Raw genomic sequence first — 21,612 nt, 5'->3', positions numbered from 1 at the left:
TCTTCCCCACCTGGAAGGAATCTAAGTCTGTGGTCTCCCATGGCATTGTGCAACACTTATTTCTCTGTATTTAGATTCTAATTATATATATGTATTTGTGTTCCCATTCCCCACCTCCTCAAACACCACTGTGTGCCCTTTGAGGCCAGAGATGGAACTTATGCTAAGTTTGTAAGAATAGTGTCTTGTAAGCAGTCAATGAATGTTAAAATTGACTGTAAAACCTGAGACAAGTGCATATCTTTTGCTTAGATATCTGTATTAATGCAACATAATTAATTAACCTCATTTGATGAACCATCTTTATATACTAACAGATTTTAAAGATAAGATATTTTTATCCCATTCACACTTCTCTGATTACAATGTGGTGCTACACCCTTACACTTGGCCATCAGCAAAAATCTAACCATTCATATTGCTCTGAAGTTTACCATCTGAAAGGAAGTCAATTTTGACTTGTATTTCCTCTCTGCACCAGCCAGTAGTGTTGTAAATCAGCAGACAAATATTAGCAATAAAATTAGCCCAATACATGGAAGGAATTGTTTTTTTAAAAACAAAACAACCATGTACAGATGTGGATTTAAACTTAAGTATATTGTAACTAATTTATAACATTCTCCTGGGGCTAAGGAAAATTTTAACATATAAAAAAATTTTATGAGGTAACATAGATTTATGGGTCCTTGACTTTTAATACTGAACATATGTGGAAAAAATATTAAATGAGGGAATGTTTTAGGAAATTTAACAGTAGATGCATTTTTAAATCAGGTCTTTACCTGTCAAGACCTGAATTTAGAATTTAAGCAACCTATTTTTTTTCCTTGTCAAAAGTAAATGATGTAACTAGTCCACTAATATAAAAAATGTGGTACCCTGTTCTGCTTTAGGTGTTAGTGAGGTCATTACTTTTTAAAGGAAAAAATAATCTGAATTTAGGCTCAGGCAGGTAAAACAAACTAAACTTTTAACTCAAATCTGCAAGAGAGTTACAAAATGTTTCTTCCCTAAAATAATTACTCTTTATACATATGTATCAGGTCTCCAATTCTCTCCTTGTGTGGTAGTTCAAGTGATTTTTCACATCATTTGAGTCCTATATTGGCCAGAGGTAACCATAATGAACTGTACTTGTAGATGTACACACATATTTTGGATGTTTTTTGGTTTTATTTGAATATAAAACAAGTTATCTGATACTTCTGAAAATCTTGCAGAGGCACAACTAAAGTTTTAGGTGGAAATGATTTAGTAGTCTATAAAACTCATTTGTCAGAGATGACAAGAGGATGCTTATAAAATAAATGTGATTTATTCTGAAGTGCATTGGCATTTTAGAGATGTTCCTTAATCTGTTTAGTAGACAAGTTATGTTCAGTTTGAGTTACAAAAGGAAGTTTTTATGTTGTTACAATGATGAAATTAGCAGTTAAAACTTTAAACAAATTAAGTGTATTTCAACATTTCTTTCATTTAGTCAACTGGGATGCTGATTATTTACATTTTAGTTTGCTGCACTGAGATCTATACTGGTAGTCCATGACCAAGTATCTAATTACATGGACTTAAATGTAAATGGGAGCTTCTCTACAGATTTTTTATAGATTTTGCAGTAGTTTTCACAAAGAGTTGTTTATCCTAAAAAAAAAAAAATCAATCTGATAGCTAATGTTCATGCCAGAGCTCCCTAATAAGAGTAGTGTAGTATGATGGAAAGATGCTGTTCAAGGAGTTAGAAGATTCCAGAAGTAGCTCTTGGACTTACTAGTTGGGTGATCAAGTAATAACTTTAATGACTCTAAGATTCCTCACTGGAAAATGGATACAAAAGTTGTAACTACTCATTTTACAGGGCTGTTGTAAGGATCAAATAAGATCATATATGTGAAAACACTATTTAATCATGAAACACTATGTAAACATGAGTCATAACTGTTCATGTCAGAAAGCAAACTATGTCTTCTGAATTTACCTTGAAAAAATATTTACATTCATGAGTATTTCAGGTTTTCAATAAATGGCTTCTTTATAGGAGTAAACAAAGCTTGAATGAGTAGCTTTTCAATACCAGAAAACAAATGGAAGTGTAAAATTTCAATGGAAAAGCCAAGGTTCTTTCATTTTGTTTTAGTAATTAGCAGCAATTGTTTTTTTTAAATAGTTTTTTATTTCTTTTCAATATTATCTTCATGAAAACGTAATGCAATTCTACCTATAGTGCTCACTTAATGACTACATTAACTCCTATAATTATCCCTGGGGGGAAAAAAACAAAAAAAATTTGTCTGTATCACAGGAAAACTAAGCTAGGAAGATCTTTATTCCCTTGCCTCTGATGTGACTTTGGGTAAGTCACAGTCTCCTGGGTGGGGAGCTTTTTCCTTATCTTTAAAAGGAACTGGATTGGACTAGATTATCTCTGAGGTGCTTTCCAACTCTAAATCTATGATCCTGTGCCTATTTTAAGATATTTTTCTTCAGTAGCATTCTGGCTTGCAGCATTGTTCAAACTATTTAAATGGGAGAATTTGTATCATCTGTGCCTATTTAGTTATATAAACCTTATAGATTGAATCGGGACCCCCAAGAAAGTATTGGATTTATCACTGTTTGCTTTGGGTTTTCCCTCTAATTTATTACTTCAAAGCATAGAATTCTGAAATAAAATGAGTGAACTCTTTGCCATGGAAACAAAACCTTATAAGAATGACCCAGTGATATCCTTTCTTGACAGTGAAAGAAAAAAGAATCAAGAAACATTAACTAGGAAGAAAGCTTTCATAGTCTTGATTTTGAACATATTGAGTCTCTTAGTGTTATGATTGTGTCTTCTTAGCAGAGGATCCACTTGGCCCAAATAATAAAACCAAGAATAGGTGGATGGCCATTATTGATTCTTATTTCCTGTAATGTGTGAGTAGAGGTAGTACAAGTTTCTCTACTACAGTGGTTCCTTACGGATATAGTTAAAGAAAAGACAGTGGTGGGTTTCTGTTGTTGTTTTAAGGTATAACAGTAATGTATTACAATAAAAGCAGCACTATTATCCAGGCATGCTTAACAGTAGTTTGAAGACTATAGTATTTTGAGGTAGCCAGGTAGCACAATAGATAAAGTGTCAGGCTTGGAGTTGGGAGGATCAGGGTTCAAATCTGGACTTAGACACTTCCCTGGACAAGTCACTCAACCATAAATGCTTACTCCTTATTACTCTTCTGCCTTGGAACCAATTCTTAGGATTAATTCTAAGACAGAAGGTAAGATTAAAAAAAAAGATTCCATTTTAACCAACAATGAAAAATTCTTACTAAAAAAAAAACACATACCCAATACACACACATGTATATAAAAATGACTCAAAATTTGAAGATTGAAATAACACCTTTCGGAGGTGCATATTAGCTGAAAGGATAGGAAAGGAAAGGAAAATAAATTTCCTAAATTACACTTATTTGGAATTAAAATGAAAAAAAAAAAGTGGCACAGTCTATTCTAAAGGAAAATGAAACAGTCCACAGAGCATTTAGATATTTCTAGTGTTCTGAGGTTCTGTAGTGGAATTACATTATTGCACATGAAAACTTTGTGACACTAGCTCCATTTTTTTCTCACCAGTCACAAAACATCAGCCTAATTTTCAGACCCATATTTTTAGACTGCCTAAGTCTAGGATTCTCCTCATAGTTTCTTTCCTTCATATAGTAAGTGGCTACGTCTGTAGCCAATCTTTCCAAACGAGTCAGATCTACTAAAGATGCTTTTTTCTGGGATGGCCTTTTAGAAGCCATTCACATTTAGGCCACATTGTAACATATGAGAAGCATTTTAATGGGTTATGACATTGCTAAAGAATAAATCCACTGTGTCTGTACCCTGTTTTGTTTTCAGTTTACTACATTTTATAGAAATTTACTAATATCAAATTAAAAAAAAAAAACCAAACCATACTCTGGGCAAGTCATTTAACCTCAACTATGTAACTCTTACTACAATTCTGCCTTGGAAGCCATACCTAGTATCCATTCTATGACAAAAAGGATTTAAAAACAAACAAACAAACAAACAAACAAAACCCCTCCATACTTTTCAGTTTTTAATACTATATGAAAATAACCCAATGATAGAAGATGTAAAATGACTCATCATCAGAAAGTATGAAAATTTTGCTACAGCAACTTACAAATAGAGCCTACTGAAGTGCTGTGGGATTTGTGACACACCTGGGTTACAGAGTTTCTGTACCAGTGAAATCATGGATCCTTGAATTCCCAAAAGGGAAAAAAGTTCATACATTTTCCTGAATATCAGGACAAGAGAACTTCTCAGTATTGTGCTAACACCTCATCATTTCATCATAGTTCAGAGAATATGATATACCTTCCAGTAAAACTACAACTGTAGAATAAGCAAGTTAAATAGTATTTCTTCTCCCTTTCATTAGAAAAAACATGCTCAAAAAAAAAATGACTTGCCCAGAACATGTCTTATATTTTAGAAATATAATTTTAAGCCTCTTTAATCTAGCTGTCAGTTTCCTTAATAAACAATTTATATGATTTTGAAAGAAGGACCTCAAGTATTAAGGTAAAGCATCAGGTGAACTGTAACAATAAGATCAGGCAAAGACTAACATAAAAGTTGACTAAATGACAAAAATTTAAAGGTTGACTTATTTGTTTACAATTTAGTGTTAGCAAAGTTTCCTTTTTTAGAATGCTTTAATTATGCTGCATCTAAGAAAAATGGGATCATTTCATAATACACTTTCATAGTACACATACACTGACAAATGTGTCAATAGCTTTTTCAAAGGTGGTGAGCTGGTAAAGCTACTCTTTAAATCTGTTTTGTAAAAAAAAATTCAATTAATATTGCTTTAAGGGAACTTGAAGCCAAGAAAAGGTAATTTTAAATAGGAAAATAGAGCTATAGATACATTTTTCTTATCAATAAATCTTCATTTTCTCTGTAGCATATTCTTATGTATTACAGACCTCAAAAATGAATTCATATTAATTATTTTTACTTTTTTCTCCTCTCGATTAGTTTTTCAAAAGACATCACTACTACACAACCTCATTTCAAAATGAAGGCTTTCATCTGGACTCTAGGTGTGTTATTCTTCTTATTAACGCCCACTGGACGATGCACAAAAGGACAGTACAAAACCAAAAAAATAACCCAGAGGAGGTACCCTCGCGCAGCAGACGGTAGAGAGGAAGGAAAGAAATGTGGTTACACATTCCTGGTACCTGAACAAAAAATAACAGGGCCAATTTGTGTCAACACCAAAGGGCAAGATTCAGGCAACATAAAAGACATGATCACGAGGATGGACATAGAGAACCTGAAGGATGTACTCTCCAAGCAGAAGCGGGAGATAGATATTTTGCAGTTGGTTGTAGATGTAGATGGAAATATTGTGAATGAGGTAAAGCTGCTGAGAAAAGAAAGCCGTAACATGAACTCCCGGGTCACTCAACTCTATATGCAACTCTTGCATGAGATTATTCGAAAGAGGGATAATTCACTTGAGCTTTCCCAATTAGAAAACAAAATCCTCAATATCACGACAGAAATGTTGAAGATGGCAACAAGGTACAGGGAGCTAGAGGTGAAATATGCTTCTCTGACTGACCTTGTAAATAATCAATCAGTAATGATCACTCTGTTGGAGGAGCAGTGCCTGCGGATATTTTCTAGACAGGACACCCATGTGTCTCCTCCTCTTGTTCAGGTGGTGCCACAGCGTATTCCTAACAGCCAACAGTATACTCCTGGTTTGTTGGGAGGTAATGAGATACAGAGAGACCCAAGCTATCCTAGAGATCTAAGGCCGCCACCTGATCCAGCAACTTCTCCTACCAAAAGTCCTTTCAAGATACCTCCAGTAACATTCATCAATGAAGGTGAGTTACCCAATCACATTAAAGATATACAGGGTAGAAGTTTTATTGTTTGAGGTATAAGGATATATATCATAAAGACAGAAAAAATCTTAATCCTCATGATTCATAATTTTTATCACTGTAACAAACACTGCAGTAGGTATAAAATGGAAAGCTGGCTTAGAGTCAGGAAGATCTGAGTTGGGGTTATTAAATACCTCAGAACATCCCTTCCTTCCACCCCCCACTCTCCACCTCACCCCTTTAAGACTAAAATTAAAAGTTGTAGAGAAGGTGCAGTCTGCCCTGGTAGAAGATCCTCACTAGGTAGACCCCCTCCACCCCCCCAGCATCAGTGAAATTTCAGGTCTAATCCAAAAAACAAAAAACAAGGAAAAATAGAAGAATTCTTAAGTTTTAAAATAACATCTGTTTTGAACAGCAATAGCAAATTCAACTTGGTAAATAACATAAGCAAGTTCTATTATTTTTTCTAGTTCTAAATTTCCCCTTTAAAAAATAGAAATATTTTAACAACTTCAGAGAACTGTTAAGATTGAGTAAGATTCATGTAATGTGATTTGTAACTGTCACATATTAATATATATGGTTGGTTTTTGTCTCATTTATCAAGGTTTAGAGTTTCACTCATGAGTTTTCTTAAATTCCAGCTTTGCCTCTAAATCTATGTCTACTTAAGCTTGTTTCATTCCTATGGTGTCCTCCCACTTTTCAAGGTGAATCTTCCTACAGGCACTTTTATTATTATAAAAGCTCTTCAGAATAGGGATTGTTTTATTTTTTTGCATAGTGCCTAGCACCTACTAGGTTTGTTTATTGATCAGTTCAACCCTCTGGAATGAATAGGATTCAGTGAATGACAGCAGGCCCTTCGCTTTAACAACAACAAAAAAACAAACCCAAAAAACCTTTCTCTCTTGAGTTTTTATATCCATTTGTTACTTCAATAACTTGATTTGGATGACCTCCCAAATTATAAGTAGTAATATATAAATAAGCAAATTTGCATATAGTGTTTTAAAATTAAGTATATATTATTTCATTAGAACTTTACAACAATTTGATGAGGTTAAGTGACTGAACAATGAATGATGAGGAAGCCAGTAAGATAGCAGGGTCTATATCATTAATAATTTAATAATAAAATTAGTTAAATAGAAGAAAAATACAGTAATTTAAAGAAAAAGTAAAATTTGCTTTCAATTATTACATTCTAATAACTCTACAGCCTATTTTTCTAGGTTGTTGCAATACAACAAATGACCAAACATAGACAAGTATTAAAGCAAAAGAAAGCTAATGATTATTTTGGGACTCTTAATTTTCTGAAAATTTGGCACATTTTTTTGGTAATCCAATAACTATCCATTTGTACTCATGCATATGAGAGTACAAATTTTTAATTGTATTGCTTCTTTTTAAATCTTTTTGTCATAAACCTTTTCTCAGAATGTTTTTAAATGTATAAAACACATAAGATCACAAAAGAAATTAATTATACCAAAATGTAATTATCAAAATATTAAAAATAAATTTAAGGATCCCAGGTTAAGAATCCTGGAGATTTATTAGGTACCAGAGAAAATAGAAAAATGTAAACAACTAATGTAATCAACAGCAATTAGGGTCTGACTGCTGGGGTCTCTTTTAGCTTTGGAGCTATGATGCTAAATTTAAGATTGTATTTATTTACAAACCCTTCCGAGTATATGCATATACACATAAAAATGAACAATATGAACTGTAATAGATGCATTTTTTGACCAAAGAAAAATTTTAAAATGTATTCTTTTCAAGGAATTCTTTTTCAAATTTTATTACGGATTTTTTAAAAAAGCACACTTAAATAATTGTTATCAGGCACCAACAAATGTGAATGAGATAGTATGTTTAATTTTGAGGAATTATATAATTTAAGAGTATCAAATTAAAAAAACAAATTAAGAGATTCAATGGTTGCTAGATAATGACGATGTTCAGTTTTCAAGCAGTGCACTAGTCTTATTAGCAAAATTATATAAAGCTTCCTACCATTCATACAATAATTTTTTAAAAAGAAAAATTTTGGAACAAATTAATATCATTTGTTAAATTTGTCAAATTCACAATTGTCAAAAAATGTTTGCATATAAAGTTTTACGAAGAGGAACTAAAGTATTCCATCTTGATATTTTAAAACATGTGAAACTCTTTTCTTTTGTCCTACAAATATTAGCTATTTTAGGCCAAATTTCAAATTTTTGGGGGTTTGTTTTCCATGAGAAGACTTTAATATAGAAGTTATACAACTTAATTAGAGGATTCTAAGTTCTTAAAAAAGGACATTTGATACAGTACAAGTTATATAGTTAAAGGAAAACAGCTGTTTATCAAGTGAAGTGAATATAAACTTTACCTATAATTATTTTTTTTCAGCAATTTTAACCAGTCAGATGGATTGATTCAATTGTTGATGTTTTTGTGAGATTTGCCCATTCAGGATCAAGCTTACAGCTTTCTCTAAATTCAACAGAATTGGTGAAAGGGTACAAAAAACATGAAGTTAAGTGACTTGGACTCAAACTCTGGCATTGCTTGCCAGTTAATCTTCTTGTCCTTCAGTATCATTAAGCTTGAATGATGATACTATGAATAATCACAGATGACACTGAAATAACATGCAGAATTGTTGTCAGGAAAATATTTCGTAAATATTAGAAGTACTATATGAAATGTCAGCTTGTCATAATTATTCATTTTATAGCATCATAAAACTTTAGAGCAAGAAGGGAAATTTTAGTAGTTCAACTTCCTTATTTTATGGATGAAGAAAATTAGGCCCACAGATAGGAAATGATTTGTTTATGAACACAAAGCTAATTCATGGCAGAGCTAAATCTAGAACTTAGGTCTTTAGATTATCCAGTTCAATGTTACTTTGGTTCTTGAGCCATCTTACTATATTTAGTTTGGGATACTGTTTTTTAATATCAACCACTTAATGTTAAAAAAAAAAACCCAAACAAACCAATTTACTAATATCTTTAAAATGATTAGGTTAAACTGAATAATTATTATGATCTTTTACTGCTTGAAATCTAAATCCTATGGTTGTCATATTCTGTAAACTATAAAATCTCCTGCTCCTTCCCTCTAGTTGAAATGGAACAATCCTCTTGTATTCAAATAAGACTATCTACTCTTTGAAGGAAATTTAAGAGAAAAATAAATTTTGATCTTTGAATTTGAAGTTTCTTAAATTGCTTCTCTTACACCTGATATTGAGAAATATTCTTATTAAATATACAACTGTTTATAATTCTACTTTTTGGGAGTAGATAACATCTTTTCTCTCTTAAATTGTTTATACATTATTATTTTGTATAATTTAGAAAACATCCAGCATTATTGGTTATTTAAATCTTCTTTGATGCCTGCTTACTGCATTACTCTAAAACAGAATACAAATTGTTACTTGGATACTTTTTATATGCAAGCAAAAGATCAAAACATCTATTCGAGAGTGGCTTGAGAGAAACCAAATCAAATTAATTGCTTTAAAGAGTTGCATTTTGCTAAATAATCTGTCTAGAACTTAATAAAATTTTATTTCCATGCTCTATCTAGGTAATATATTTTAGTACTTTTTATAATTCTAGCACTTTTTAATCCACAGAAGAAAATTAAAAAGCTAACAATCACACATATTGACTGAAATTGCTTAACTGCAAGAAATTTGTTTATTAACTGCCAGGCATTGTGCTAAACAAGAGGTTATCTGAGAATGAATTACATTTTCCATACGAGGATGTCACTCCCTCTCTCCTGCATTCTTCTACAAGCAGGGTTGGGCCTTTCCAGTCCTAAAAAATATTTTCCTATTCCTTTTGATTAACTAGCTACCACTCCATTTCTTCCCTTTCATTTATAATCTAACTTCTTTAAAAAGTTTTCTACTCTGAATATCTCTTATTTCTCATTACCTATTCCCATTTCAACTCAAAGTATGGCTTCTACTACCAATCTATTGAAAATGGCCCAAAGGTCACAAATGACCTTCTAATTCAATAGCATCTGCAATCTTTAAATTCTCTGATCTCTTTGTTATGCTTGACATTATTGACCATCAACTCCAATTCAATAAATGAGGTTATAAACCATATATATGTTATAGGTGCTCTGTTAGGCATACATTAACAAACTCCAACCCCTAGTTCTTTAACTGCTTTTTATGGTTGAATGACCGTAATAATCATTCTACTATGACTGTTATACGTAGTAATACTGACTAATGATGCCAGCTTGCTAAAAGGTCTCCAGTGGAGTGCTCCAGGGGTCCAAGCTTGTCTCTGTGTTAATGAACACTTAGCAATCTAAGTTTCATTAAATTTGCAGATGACAAAGCTAAAAAGAACAGGGCATAATATTTAGGCAACTGCAATAGGATAAAATTTAGTAGGGATGAATATAAAGCTTCATACTTTGGTAAAAGAAATGGATGGTATAAATACAAAAAGGATGAGACATGGGTAGATAGTTTTTTTCTGGTGGACGATGTGTTCAACAGTATGCTGTGGAAGTCTATAAGGTCTTGCCATCTATATTTTAAATAGATTTAAAATCTTTTTAATTGATCTTTTGTTTTAATATCATCCTCATTTCTGAATATATCCTTCCTCTTTTTCCTTCTCCAGGAAGTCATACCTTGTAACAAAGATTAAAAGAAAACGGGGAGGAGGGGCAGGAATCCTCATAAAGACCAAGCAACATGAGAGCTTTATGTGACAGTATATATAGTAGGCAAATCAGTCTTAAGCAGCATTAGAAGACACAAGAGTGTCTACACTCTAGACACATGTCAAAAAAAATCTTAAAACATAAATCAAGTCAGTATCCTGTCAAAGATTCTTTACTGCACTTAGGATAAAGTACAAATTCCTCCGCTTAAGATTTTTTAAAAGATTCTTTATCTGCAAAATAAGTGGGTTATGCTATATCAAGTGTTCTTAATCTAGAGTTTATGAATTAAAAAAGATATATTTTGATAACTGTATTTAAATATACTTCACTTCCTTTTTATTTTGTTTATATGATTCTGAGAAGGGGTCTCATAGGCTCTACCAGAATTTTGGTAACAATTATTGTGTGAAGTCTTAGGGGCAATTTGTTACCTGCCAGTTCAGATATGTCCTGATATATACAATGACTATGACATAAAAATGAAAGTTATCCAAGTCACAGAATTAGAGATTATGGAGATCTTCAAAATCATCTAGCCCAGGGATTCTTCACTTTTTATATGTATGTCATGCAAAAGATTTGAACCCAGTCCCTCCCTCATCCAGGCCTAGCTTTCTATCCATAGAGTTCTTTAATACTTCTTTCCTACATACTGTACATATAAAATAGTTTGGATAAAACAAAAGAATATGGCAAGAAAGTTGGAAACTACTTAAATAGAGCTTACTGTGAGCAATTCAAGTCTCCTATAGTGGACTGCACTGTTTCTCATGAATAAATTCTTTAGAAACAGTTAGCTTTAATGTAGACTAAACATTAGTATGATGTATGTATCCAAAAGAAATGTTCAGCATTCACGTTGTTGGAATTGTGCTTATTAAAGGTATTTTTATTGATCAGCAAGATTTGTTGGTAAGGAAAAAAATTTTTATCTGTTGCTGAGTTTAATGTATTATTGGAAACCACTCCTCACCCCCCAAAAAACCAAACTACAATTTTGACTATCAAATAGAAGCAAACTATTCTAGAAATCACCATACCTTGAAAAGGCTAAATTTATTTCTCTAGCTATTTCAGGGAATAAATAGATATAGAATATGAGAAAAGGATAATAAAAGATAACCATAGTAAGGAAAAGAAATGACAGTAAAGGAAAGAAACTAAATGATAACCTGATTAGTGAGATGGCTCAGTGGATAGAGTGCTGATCCTGAAGTCAGAAAGACTCATCTTCCTGAGTTCAAATCTGGCCTCAAACATTTACTAGTTGTTTGACCCTGGGCAAGTCACTTAACACTGTATCCATTATTTTCTTCATTTATAAAATAAACTAGAGGAAAAAAATGGCAAACCATTTCAGTATTTTTACCAAGAAAAGCTCACATGAGGTCACAAAATGTCAGACATGATTGAAATGATTAAACAACAAATGATAGCTTTAGAATAGGAGATCTTGCATCTTCATAATAGAGAAAGTAAAAACTTTGGTATAAGGATGCAAAATACTGATTTTCAGTAAAGGTGCCCTTGAGACAAAAACCAAAAACATGATAGTTTCATTAAAAATACTAAACTTGGCCAAGATTTTAATCAGAAATCTGGATCATTAAAATTATATGAACATTTATTAAACTACTTACTGGATAACAAGAAAACAAATACAAAGTTTAGATAAGGAATATTGACTAACTTCAAGGAGAAAATCCAATAGAGTTTAAAGAATATGATGTGATATCATATTAAGGCATAAAGAATTATAAATCAAAATGCCATGTGAGTCACTAAAGGTCACTAAAGGATTTAGCATGGTTACGCCAGGGTGCCACGTAAGACACAGGTAGAGAAAAAAGTCAAATGGAATTCCAAGTCCTCCCTTCAGAAGGCTTGTTAGAGATAAACTAAGAAGCAAGGATCTTGGACTAGCAACTTTCTTACAGTTCTCTAATTCAAGGAAGATCAGTTTAATTGAAGAAAAATAATTTGAAGACAACATCAAATTTATTTAAAAAGAGCTTAAATTTCTGCATCAAAATGAAGTGATACCTTGGTTCTTTTTCTTCTTTATAATGTTCATAGCCACTTCCTTTGGATATATTTGAGTTGATAGAGAATGACAAGATTTTTGAAATGGAAGAGAACCTTTGGGATTATTTAAATTCAAGCTGACTTTTTTTACAAATATTTTATAATTTGTGTTTGTTTACATGTATATGTTATTGCTTCTCGTAGAATGTTAAGCTCCTATAGAAGCCAGGGACTACTTTGTTCGGCTTTGTATCCCCAGAATTTAGCAGAATACATATGCAGTGCTTAATAAATAGTGACTGATTACAGATAGAGAAGAACAGTGAAATGATATGCACAAGGTCACAAAGATTGGGGGGAAAGCCAGAATTAAATTGAATTTTTTCCCACCATAACATCGTGGTCCATATGTGTGTATATATATATATATATAGCCTGATGAAACTGAACAAATTAGCAACAAAATATTAAACATAAACAGAAAACTGAAAATTTTCAGTTTGCCTTGCTGAAAATACAAATGGATGTCAACAGTAAGCAAACAAGAAACTAAAGCATTTATTTAAGTTTCTTAGTAAAATGGGGGAGTCAGGAGACCTAGGTTTAATCCCACTTTCACCACCTACTAGCTCTAAGTACAATTTTTCAAGTCTCAGTTTACCTTCAAAGTGGAGATACCAACACTTACATTGCCTACCTCAATGGGCAGTTATATAATATTAGGTTACCTGTGTGTAAACTATTATCAACATCAGCAGGGCAACAAATCTAATTTTTTATAAGTGACACTTGAAACTTAGGAATTTCTTAATGAGCAATGTTTTATTTATTCCTGCTCCCTTTCTTCTGTCTAAATGAGGAAACCAAATGAAATGAATCACCGAAGTCATACAGCAAATTAATAACAGGTCATTAGAAATGAATGACAAGATCCTTAAATAAGGCCCAAATAGGATTACAAATATGAACTTTCATAAATAGAGAAATGTTAAAAACATTCTAAAAGCACATGTGAACATTTCTTGTATTTTCTGGTTAAAGAAAGGAATATTCAAAATGAATTTTAATTATATGCTTTAGATTGGTATTTCAAAAAAACAGTTCCACAGAGCATTGTTCAAGTTAAGCCAATCTAACAGACATGAAGGCTGAGAACAAAAATTTCATGAAAAAATCCAGATTCAGAACACTGGAATCTGAAAAGAAAAAATTCACCACTAAAATATTTTTTTCATTTTTTTCTTCATTTAAAAATTTTCTCTTATTTGAAAATTTTATTTAATTTTGAATATTTTTCCATGGTAATAAGATTCATGTTCTTTCCCTCACCCCCCCCCCCCCCAACTCCCTCTTGGAGCTGACATGCAATTCCACTGGGTTTTACATGTGTCATTGATCAAGACGTATTTCTGTACTATTGATAATTGCACTAGGGTGATCATTTAGAGTCTATGTCCCCAATCATATCCCCATTGAGCCATGTGATCAAGCAGCTGTTTTTCTTCTGTGTTTCTACTCCCACATTTCTTTCTCTGAATGTGGATAGCATTCTTTCTCATAAGGCCTCTGAATTGTTCTGGATCATTGCATTGCTCTTAGTAGAGAAGTCCATTACGTTCGATAGTACCACAGTGTATCCATCTCTGTGTACAATGTTCTCCTGGTTATGCTCCTTTCACTCTGCATCAATTCCTGGAGGTTGTTCCAGTCTCCATGGAATTCCTCCAGTTCATTATTCCTTTGAGCACAATAGTATTCCATCACCAACAGATACCACAATTTGTTCAGCCATTCCCCAATTGGAGGGCATCCCCTCATTTTCCATTTTTTTGCCACCACAAAGAGCGCAGCTATGAATATTCTTGTACAAGTCTTTTTCCTTATTATCTCTTTGGGGTATAAATCCAGCAGTGTTATTTGCCACTAAAATCTTAATGATTCAGACTCCACCTCTACAAGGCTACTACAAATTGAGTACATATCTAGAGAGAACAAAGAATGGTATGGTCCAAATACGACAGGTCACTACTTAAAAGTTCCTTCAGGTGTTTAACAAAATTGTGGAATTTTCATTTATTTAAAGGAATATAATGGATATTGAAGTAAAAGAAATCCATTAAAATAGCTGATTATTTTACAAAAGAAAACAAGATCAAAGACCATATGGAAAAGAATATTTATGCATAATGCGACAACTGTGACTTCATGTTAACTGAGTCATTAGTAGGGTATAAATAATAGGTTAATTCTCAGGAGGAAAAGATGAACATTTTTCTTTCTTTGCTAATGTTACATTGCAAGTGATTTTTTTTTTGGCTTCATTAGACAGAAAGCTAAGTAGGGTCCTAAAAGGTAATTCCATATGGCTCCAAAGAAAGAAAGAAACATTTTGAAGAAATTTTACACGATGTCAATTTTGATGGAACACATCTACTGATTCCCCCAGACTAAAGATTTACCTTAATTTACGTTATTTAATGGTTTAATTTAAGCCCATTAAATAAATTAATATACAGTCCTTTCCCAGCCCTTTCTCATGCCTCATTGTAAAGTGGAAGTAACCCTGGGTTGTGAAGCTCTACTGCCATCCAAGTTTAAGCCCTAGTAGGTTCTACCATTCTGGAAAGGTTTCAAGTATGGCCTTCACAGTGGACTGAGTGCTTTCTAAAAATCAGTTCAAGTAAAATAGGTAGAAGCACATTAACAACAGGCTGGGGCTTGGTGATGAATTTTTGGGCTAAAGCAATTCATGGAATAAAGAAAAATACAAAATAGCCCTCAGTACTATCCCCTCCCCCCCACTTCTGCAGTGATGGTGACAAAGCACATGGAAAGGGGGTAAGAGAGTGCTAAGAAACATACAGCTTTCAAACTAACTAAAATCTCTGCTGTTCTAAATGTGAGCTCTAAATATGAGCCCCCAAAGACCAACCTGTGGACTAGATGGATGCTGAGGTCCCTTCCAACTCTAAAACTCTGTGATTCTGTGTGGACATATTGTTGGAGAAGCTGAATCATATCAATCTTGGTATTCTTTCTATAAAAGAAACCAGAAGAAAGAAGGAAGTTGCAGCTAAATGAAAGGTTGGGCAATAGGGTACTCCTTAGAGAAGCCAAGAGAGAAAATGATAGAGTTAAGTTTTATCACACAGGCAAAGGCAGAAAGAAAAATGATTTCATTGAGTATTTGGTCAGCTTGTATTACAGTAATAATGACTGGTATTTGGAAAAAGCAATATGAAAGTAACTGCAGTTTATTCCACCAAAAATAATTAGTTTGACAATACTTGGAAAGAAAATTTTGACAAATTCTCTGAAAAACCTGATATGACCTTCCAAATTATGTCAACATATATTCTGACTTCAATGAAGAGCTGGGAAAATATGAGAATGCCAGTAAATATTAGAAAACACATTATAGGAAAAAAGGAATCCAAGTAGTGAAGGACTTATAGACTATACAGAAGCTTTGTACTTTCATATCATGAATCTTTCTTTAAGAAAATAATGGCTAAGTGATGAACATGAAATAATATTTTTAAAAACTGACAGAAAATTTCTTGTTCCTGATGAGAGAATTAGTTGTTTCTATAGTCAAATTAATGATTTATTAGGATAAAGATCAGAATCAGTAAAAAAAGTAAGAATGATAATAGATACAATGTACAGAAAGACAATTTAAACTTGAACTATTAAAGCAATTTGTGTTTAAAAATAGGAAATCAATATCAGAAATCCTACTGACCCATTATAATTATTTCATTCAGATGTTTAGACAATGCCAATCTATCATAATAACATGATAAAGGGCCCAGAAAGTCAGAAGGTTAATATAATTTATTAACCACTTATGTATCAGACATTGCGCCAAATGTTACAAAAGTATAAAAGCATGGTTCCCTACTCTAAAGAAGCTGACATTTTAAAGGAGAGACAAACACGTGATAAAATCTGAACATACAAAATGCAGACAGAGTAGATGAATGGTTATCTCTTAAGTAGTTAGAGGTGATGTAAGAAAGGGGAGTTAGGAAGGCAGAGATGAGGAGGGACAATATTTCACGCACTGAAAAAGCATGGAGTATAGAGATGGAGATGGAAAGTCTTGTTCATGAATGACAAAGAGAACACTGCCACTGGATCATAAAGAATGTGGAAGGATTAAGGTTTAAAAAGACTGGAAACATAGGAAGGGGCAAAGTTGTAAAGGGCTTTAAATACCAAACAGAGCATTTTTATATTTGATTCTGGAGATAATAGGCATATACACTGGAGTTTATGGAGTGAGTGACTGTGTAGTCCTCAATACCAATAAGATAGTTGGGAAGAGGTATAGGTTTGGAAAGGGAAAGATAAAGAATTTTGTTTTAGAAACACTGAGTTTGAGTGAGCTACATATGGGGTATCTAGTTTGAAATGTCCCAAAAGAAGTCTGTGATATGAAACAGGACCTCAGAAGACAAAGTAGGGCTGGACATAAAAATCTGAGAATCATCTGCATAGTGATAATAATTGAAGTAATGAGAATTAATGAGATCACCAGTCAAGAAAGCAGAGGAAAAAGATTAAGAGAGATATGGCTAATGAGAGTAATTTAGAATGGTAAAATAGGTGGGAGGAACTAAGAAACTATGGGAAAGCAGTGACATGAACCTACAGCTATGTTCAGCAGAAGAGATCCACATTGTCAAACACTGCAGAAAGATGAGGGCTTTTTTTTTTTAAACTTATTTTCTGTCTTAGTAACAACTCTAAGACAGAAGAACAAGGGCTAGGCAAATGGAGTTAAGTGACTTGCCCAGGGTCACACAACTAAGAAGTGTCTGAGGTCAGATTTGAACACAGGTCCTCCCAACTCCAGGCTTGGTGCTCTATCCACTGTGTCATTTAATTGCCCCAAGGATGAGGTATAAGAATAGGTCAATGGATTTGACAATTACGAGATCGTTGATGACTTTGGAAAGAATAGTTCAATAGAATGAAGAGAACGAAAGTCAGATTGTAAAGGGCTTAGAAGTGTATGAGAAAAGTAAGTAGAGCCATCTATCATAGGAAGTGTTTTTAAAGAGTTTCACTAAGAAGAAGAAAAATAAAGATATAAGAAGAGAGCTAGCAGGGATGGTCAGATCAAGTGATGATTAAGAATGAGTGAGACATGGGTGAGGTGGTAGGGAGTAGGGAAGGAGCCAGCAGACAGAAAGATTAAAGATTTTATGTGCAGAAACTTGTTTCTTTTCTTCAGTTCCAAGTCCCCCCTTCTTTTTACTCTCTCCCTAACAGGGATGATTGACAATTAAAAAGTGGATATCAGAGGGTACAATATGCTAGAGAAGAAAGGATAAGATGGCATCACAGATACACATGGAATGGTTTGGTTTGGTTTGGTAAGAAGTGCCAAACCTCTAAGAGAAATAATATGAAGGAGGAGTTAGTAAAAGAAGATTCCTGAGTGACATAAAATGAGGAATATGAGGGACTTCTGGGTGAATTGTCTAAACCTGGAAGCATGGTCCTTAGTTGCAAATGTTGGGGGGGGGAGGAGAATGGAGAGGAGAGGAGAAGTGCTGGGACAAGACTGAGGAGGTATGAAGGGTTTGGAATTGTCACTGTACTGAGCGGGGAAACAGATTGATTGGGGAGGTATAAAACTGGATGGAGTTAAGGCCTATTTGAAATTTTGTAATTACCTTTTCAACTAGGAACCTCTGAGACACACTGCTAAATTATTGCATTGTGGAAAGAGTACTACTTATTTATCAGGTCCTTTGGAAACAGAACCTCATTTGCAATGAAATCACAGATCCTTCTGTCTTATTTAAGCTGAATTTTTATTAATATTATTAAATTTAATAGACATTTTCTCATTGCTTTAGATATTTTCTTTAATGGCTAGCATTGTAATTTATTCATGACTTTGCATCCTGCTGGATATCCATGTTCTCTCATACCTCTTTTACAGAAGGCTGACATACTTGGACCTTTCTCTAGGTCTTTTGCTGTTACCTCCTTTTTGAATATTGTTCATGGTAAGACCAGATGGCCTGAGGTGTCTTCTGACTCTAATGTTCTCTAATTTTAATAGTTTAGTTTTTTCTTTTATATCTCATGTTCATTAAAATATTATACACACTCTTCAAACAATAATATTTAAAAAACCCAGAAATTCAGAGCTTTAAAAAGACCTTAGATAATATCTAATCTCTTTGGACAATCAGAAAATGAAATGAAGTTTCAATGAAGTGAAGAAACAAACAATGGAAGAAAAATATGGTTCATAAAGAGCAAAAAAAGACAAAGAATAAATGAAAACATTTCTAGAGAATATTTTCTGACTAAATTGTTAAGGATGAATTAAAATTACTTTAAGTGCTTCTTGAATGGCAACATCTGAGTTGAATCTGCAACAAATGAAAAACTTTTGAGGGTTCTTCAGAAATTTCTCTTGAGTGGATAGTGGGAAGATTTGTTTTCTAATCCAAGAAAGAACCAAATAACAAGTAATCTAAAACTATTAATCCACTACTCTAATACTAGAAATATAAGCCTTAAGAAGGAACCATAGGATAGTAAAGAGCTAAACTAAAGGCCTATGGACAGTAATACTCACACAAAATTCTCTACAAGTGGCTAAAAAAGAACTAAATTTATAAGCAAATGCTTTGTTTAAATTAGTAAACACAAAAATTTCCATCTTTACAATCTAATGGATAAGATATGCATATATATATAGATATAGATAACACACACATAGATAGATACACATAGTAAATGGAAAAATTATCTTAATGTAGAAGATTTTATTGAGTAAAAGAGGTGGCTGAGAAGAAGGGTAGTGGGTAACATGGCCAGACACACTCTGGAGGCTCGGTGTTAGATGGTTTGAAACAGTGAAAAGTATAGAAGTAGGGAGAAATGAATTAGGAGGCTTCCAATTGCAAAAGTATAGGATGAGAGATAATGATGGCTTGAAGTGGGGGAGATGGTGGTGTGAGTAGAAAAAAGATAAAATAACAAAGAAGAGAAGTTGTAGGAAAAAAAGAAATAAAATCTAGCATCTGACTGAATATGTGGAATGCTTTTGCATGAATTATTTCAGTGAATCATAAGAGCTTAAAGTTAAATTGTAGCACCAGGTGAATATTTTTTTAAAGAACTAAAAGCTAAAAGTTGAACAAGAGTAGCAGAAATGTTAATAAGTTGTAAATTATGAAATTTTGAGTAATATATGACTTTGCAAGAACAAAAATTCAGAATTGGTTCAATAGCGCTGAGCTACTATAGGCTAGGTCCTCATTATACTGTTATTGGATAATGGAGGATAATATAAGGATATTGGAGGCTTTCTAATACAAACCTCTCACCTCACAGATGAACAAATTGATATTTAAAAGACCAAGTGTCTTGCCCAAGGTCATACAGATAGTAAGAGTAGAGAATGATTCAATCTCAGTTCCTTTGGAAACAGATCATTCTCTTCTCTTCCCTTACTACTACCTTTCCTCTCAAAAAAACCCTCCCTTCTTCCAAACTTCTGTAAGTGCTCTATTATCACTCATATTCACCCCATGAATCCAATCTGGTGTCAAGGCTTGTTTCTACCTTCACAATATCTCATATGTGTACATACACACACATAAAGATATATACAAATATATATACAAATAAATATACTTCCCTTTCTTTTCACTCACAGAGATGCCACCCTAGTGCAGGCACTCATTTTATCTTATATCTTGGCATCCCTACCTCAAACCTTTCCCCATTCTAATTCACTGTTCTCTCGATTACCAAAGCAGTTTTTCTTAAAATGAGGATCTGATCATAACATCCTCCTTACTTAGTAAACTTTGGTGGATCCCTATTACCTTCATTTGGCTTTTCAATCCTTCCACACACTTCCTTCCCTGTTACCCCTTCTATCTTTCCAGTCTACTTCCTCTTTTCTCCCTTTCATGTACTCTGTGATGAGTGACACAGGTATTCTTGTTCTTCTCACTAAACACTCTCCTTATTCTATGCCTATAGTGCTCCTCTCTTCCCACATTTGTTTGTCTCCTCTCCCAGCTTTCTTCAATTTATCTTAAATCTCACCTTCTGAAGTAGGCCTTTCCTTTTGAGATTAATTTCCATTTGCTCTCTATATATTCTGGATTTATATAATTATTTGTATGCTTGCTCCCCGATTAGAATGTGAGGTTTTTGAAGGCTTGGGACCATCTTTTTGCCCTTTGTTTTTGTATTGCCAACACTGCCCTGTGCCTGGTACCCAGCAAGAATTTAATATATACTTATTGATCAACTGAATCTCAACCTCACACTCTTTCCAAAGTGAAATGTAAGATTTAAATTTAATATCCATTAACTCCAAGTATTATATTTTATAAGATTTATTAATGATCACTTGAAGTAGAAGAAATAAAAGTACAAAACTAAAAGTCTGAGTAAAGAAAAGTTTTCCTAGCCATGTTCATGGGCAAAGAGCAAGGGACGGGGTCACAAACAAACTTTATATCCAAAACGTAATGTGAGAACAAAAATGGGATGCTAGGATTTCGAGTGTTGGGGAGCAGATTCTAATTATACAGAAAGAAACATCTCTGATTAGAAGCCTTAATAGAAGTGATAAAAAATGATGATAATGACTTGTAGTTCATAATATTTTCTAAATTTAGTAGGCTAACATTCAATGCTTCATTAGGCCAGGCCCTTATCCCTTCTCCTCTAAACTACTGCATCAACTTTTTCATTAGTCTCTGTCTCAAGTTTTTCCTCACTTTAATTCATCCCCCTAAATGTAGTTAAATTATTTTTTTCTAAAGCGCATGTTGAATCAAGTGAATTCCCTTCATCCTATTCAAAAACCTCTGAAAGCCTCTTAAAACTGGCAAGATCACATATGAACTCTCATTTGGCATTTATAAGACTTTGTATCCTGGCTCAGTTTTATTTCCCA

At 33.2% G+C, this 21,612-nt stretch overlaps 2 protein-coding genes across 15 annotated transcripts in view; one reads left to right on the top strand and one right to left on the bottom strand.

The window, feature by feature from the left end:
• Nucleotides 1–21,612, bottom strand: part of RALGPS2 (Ral GEF with PH domain and SH3 binding motif 2) — a 293,091-nt gene that overhangs the window by 44,664 nt on the left and 226,815 nt on the right. The window lies entirely within an intron of this gene.
• Nucleotides 1–21,612, top strand: part of ANGPTL1 (angiopoietin like 1) — a 30,224-nt gene that overhangs the window by 2,629 nt on the left and 5,983 nt on the right. Inside the window, exon 2 of the mRNA XM_056814150.1 lies at nt 5,053–5,915. Coding sequence (XP_056670128.1) covers nt 5,053–5,915 — 863 coding nt within the window. The remainder of the gene's footprint in view (nt 1–5,052; nt 5,916–21,612) is intronic.

Source organism: Monodelphis domestica, chromosome 2 (assembly GCF_027887165.1).
Source record: "Monodelphis domestica isolate mMonDom1 chromosome 2, mMonDom1.pri, whole genome shotgun sequence".
NCBI lineage: Eukaryota > Metazoa > Chordata > Mammalia > Didelphimorphia > Didelphidae > Monodelphis > Monodelphis domestica.
The sequence above is the reverse complement of the archived record's forward strand: the minus strand, read 5'-3'. Positions and strand labels throughout refer to the sequence as shown.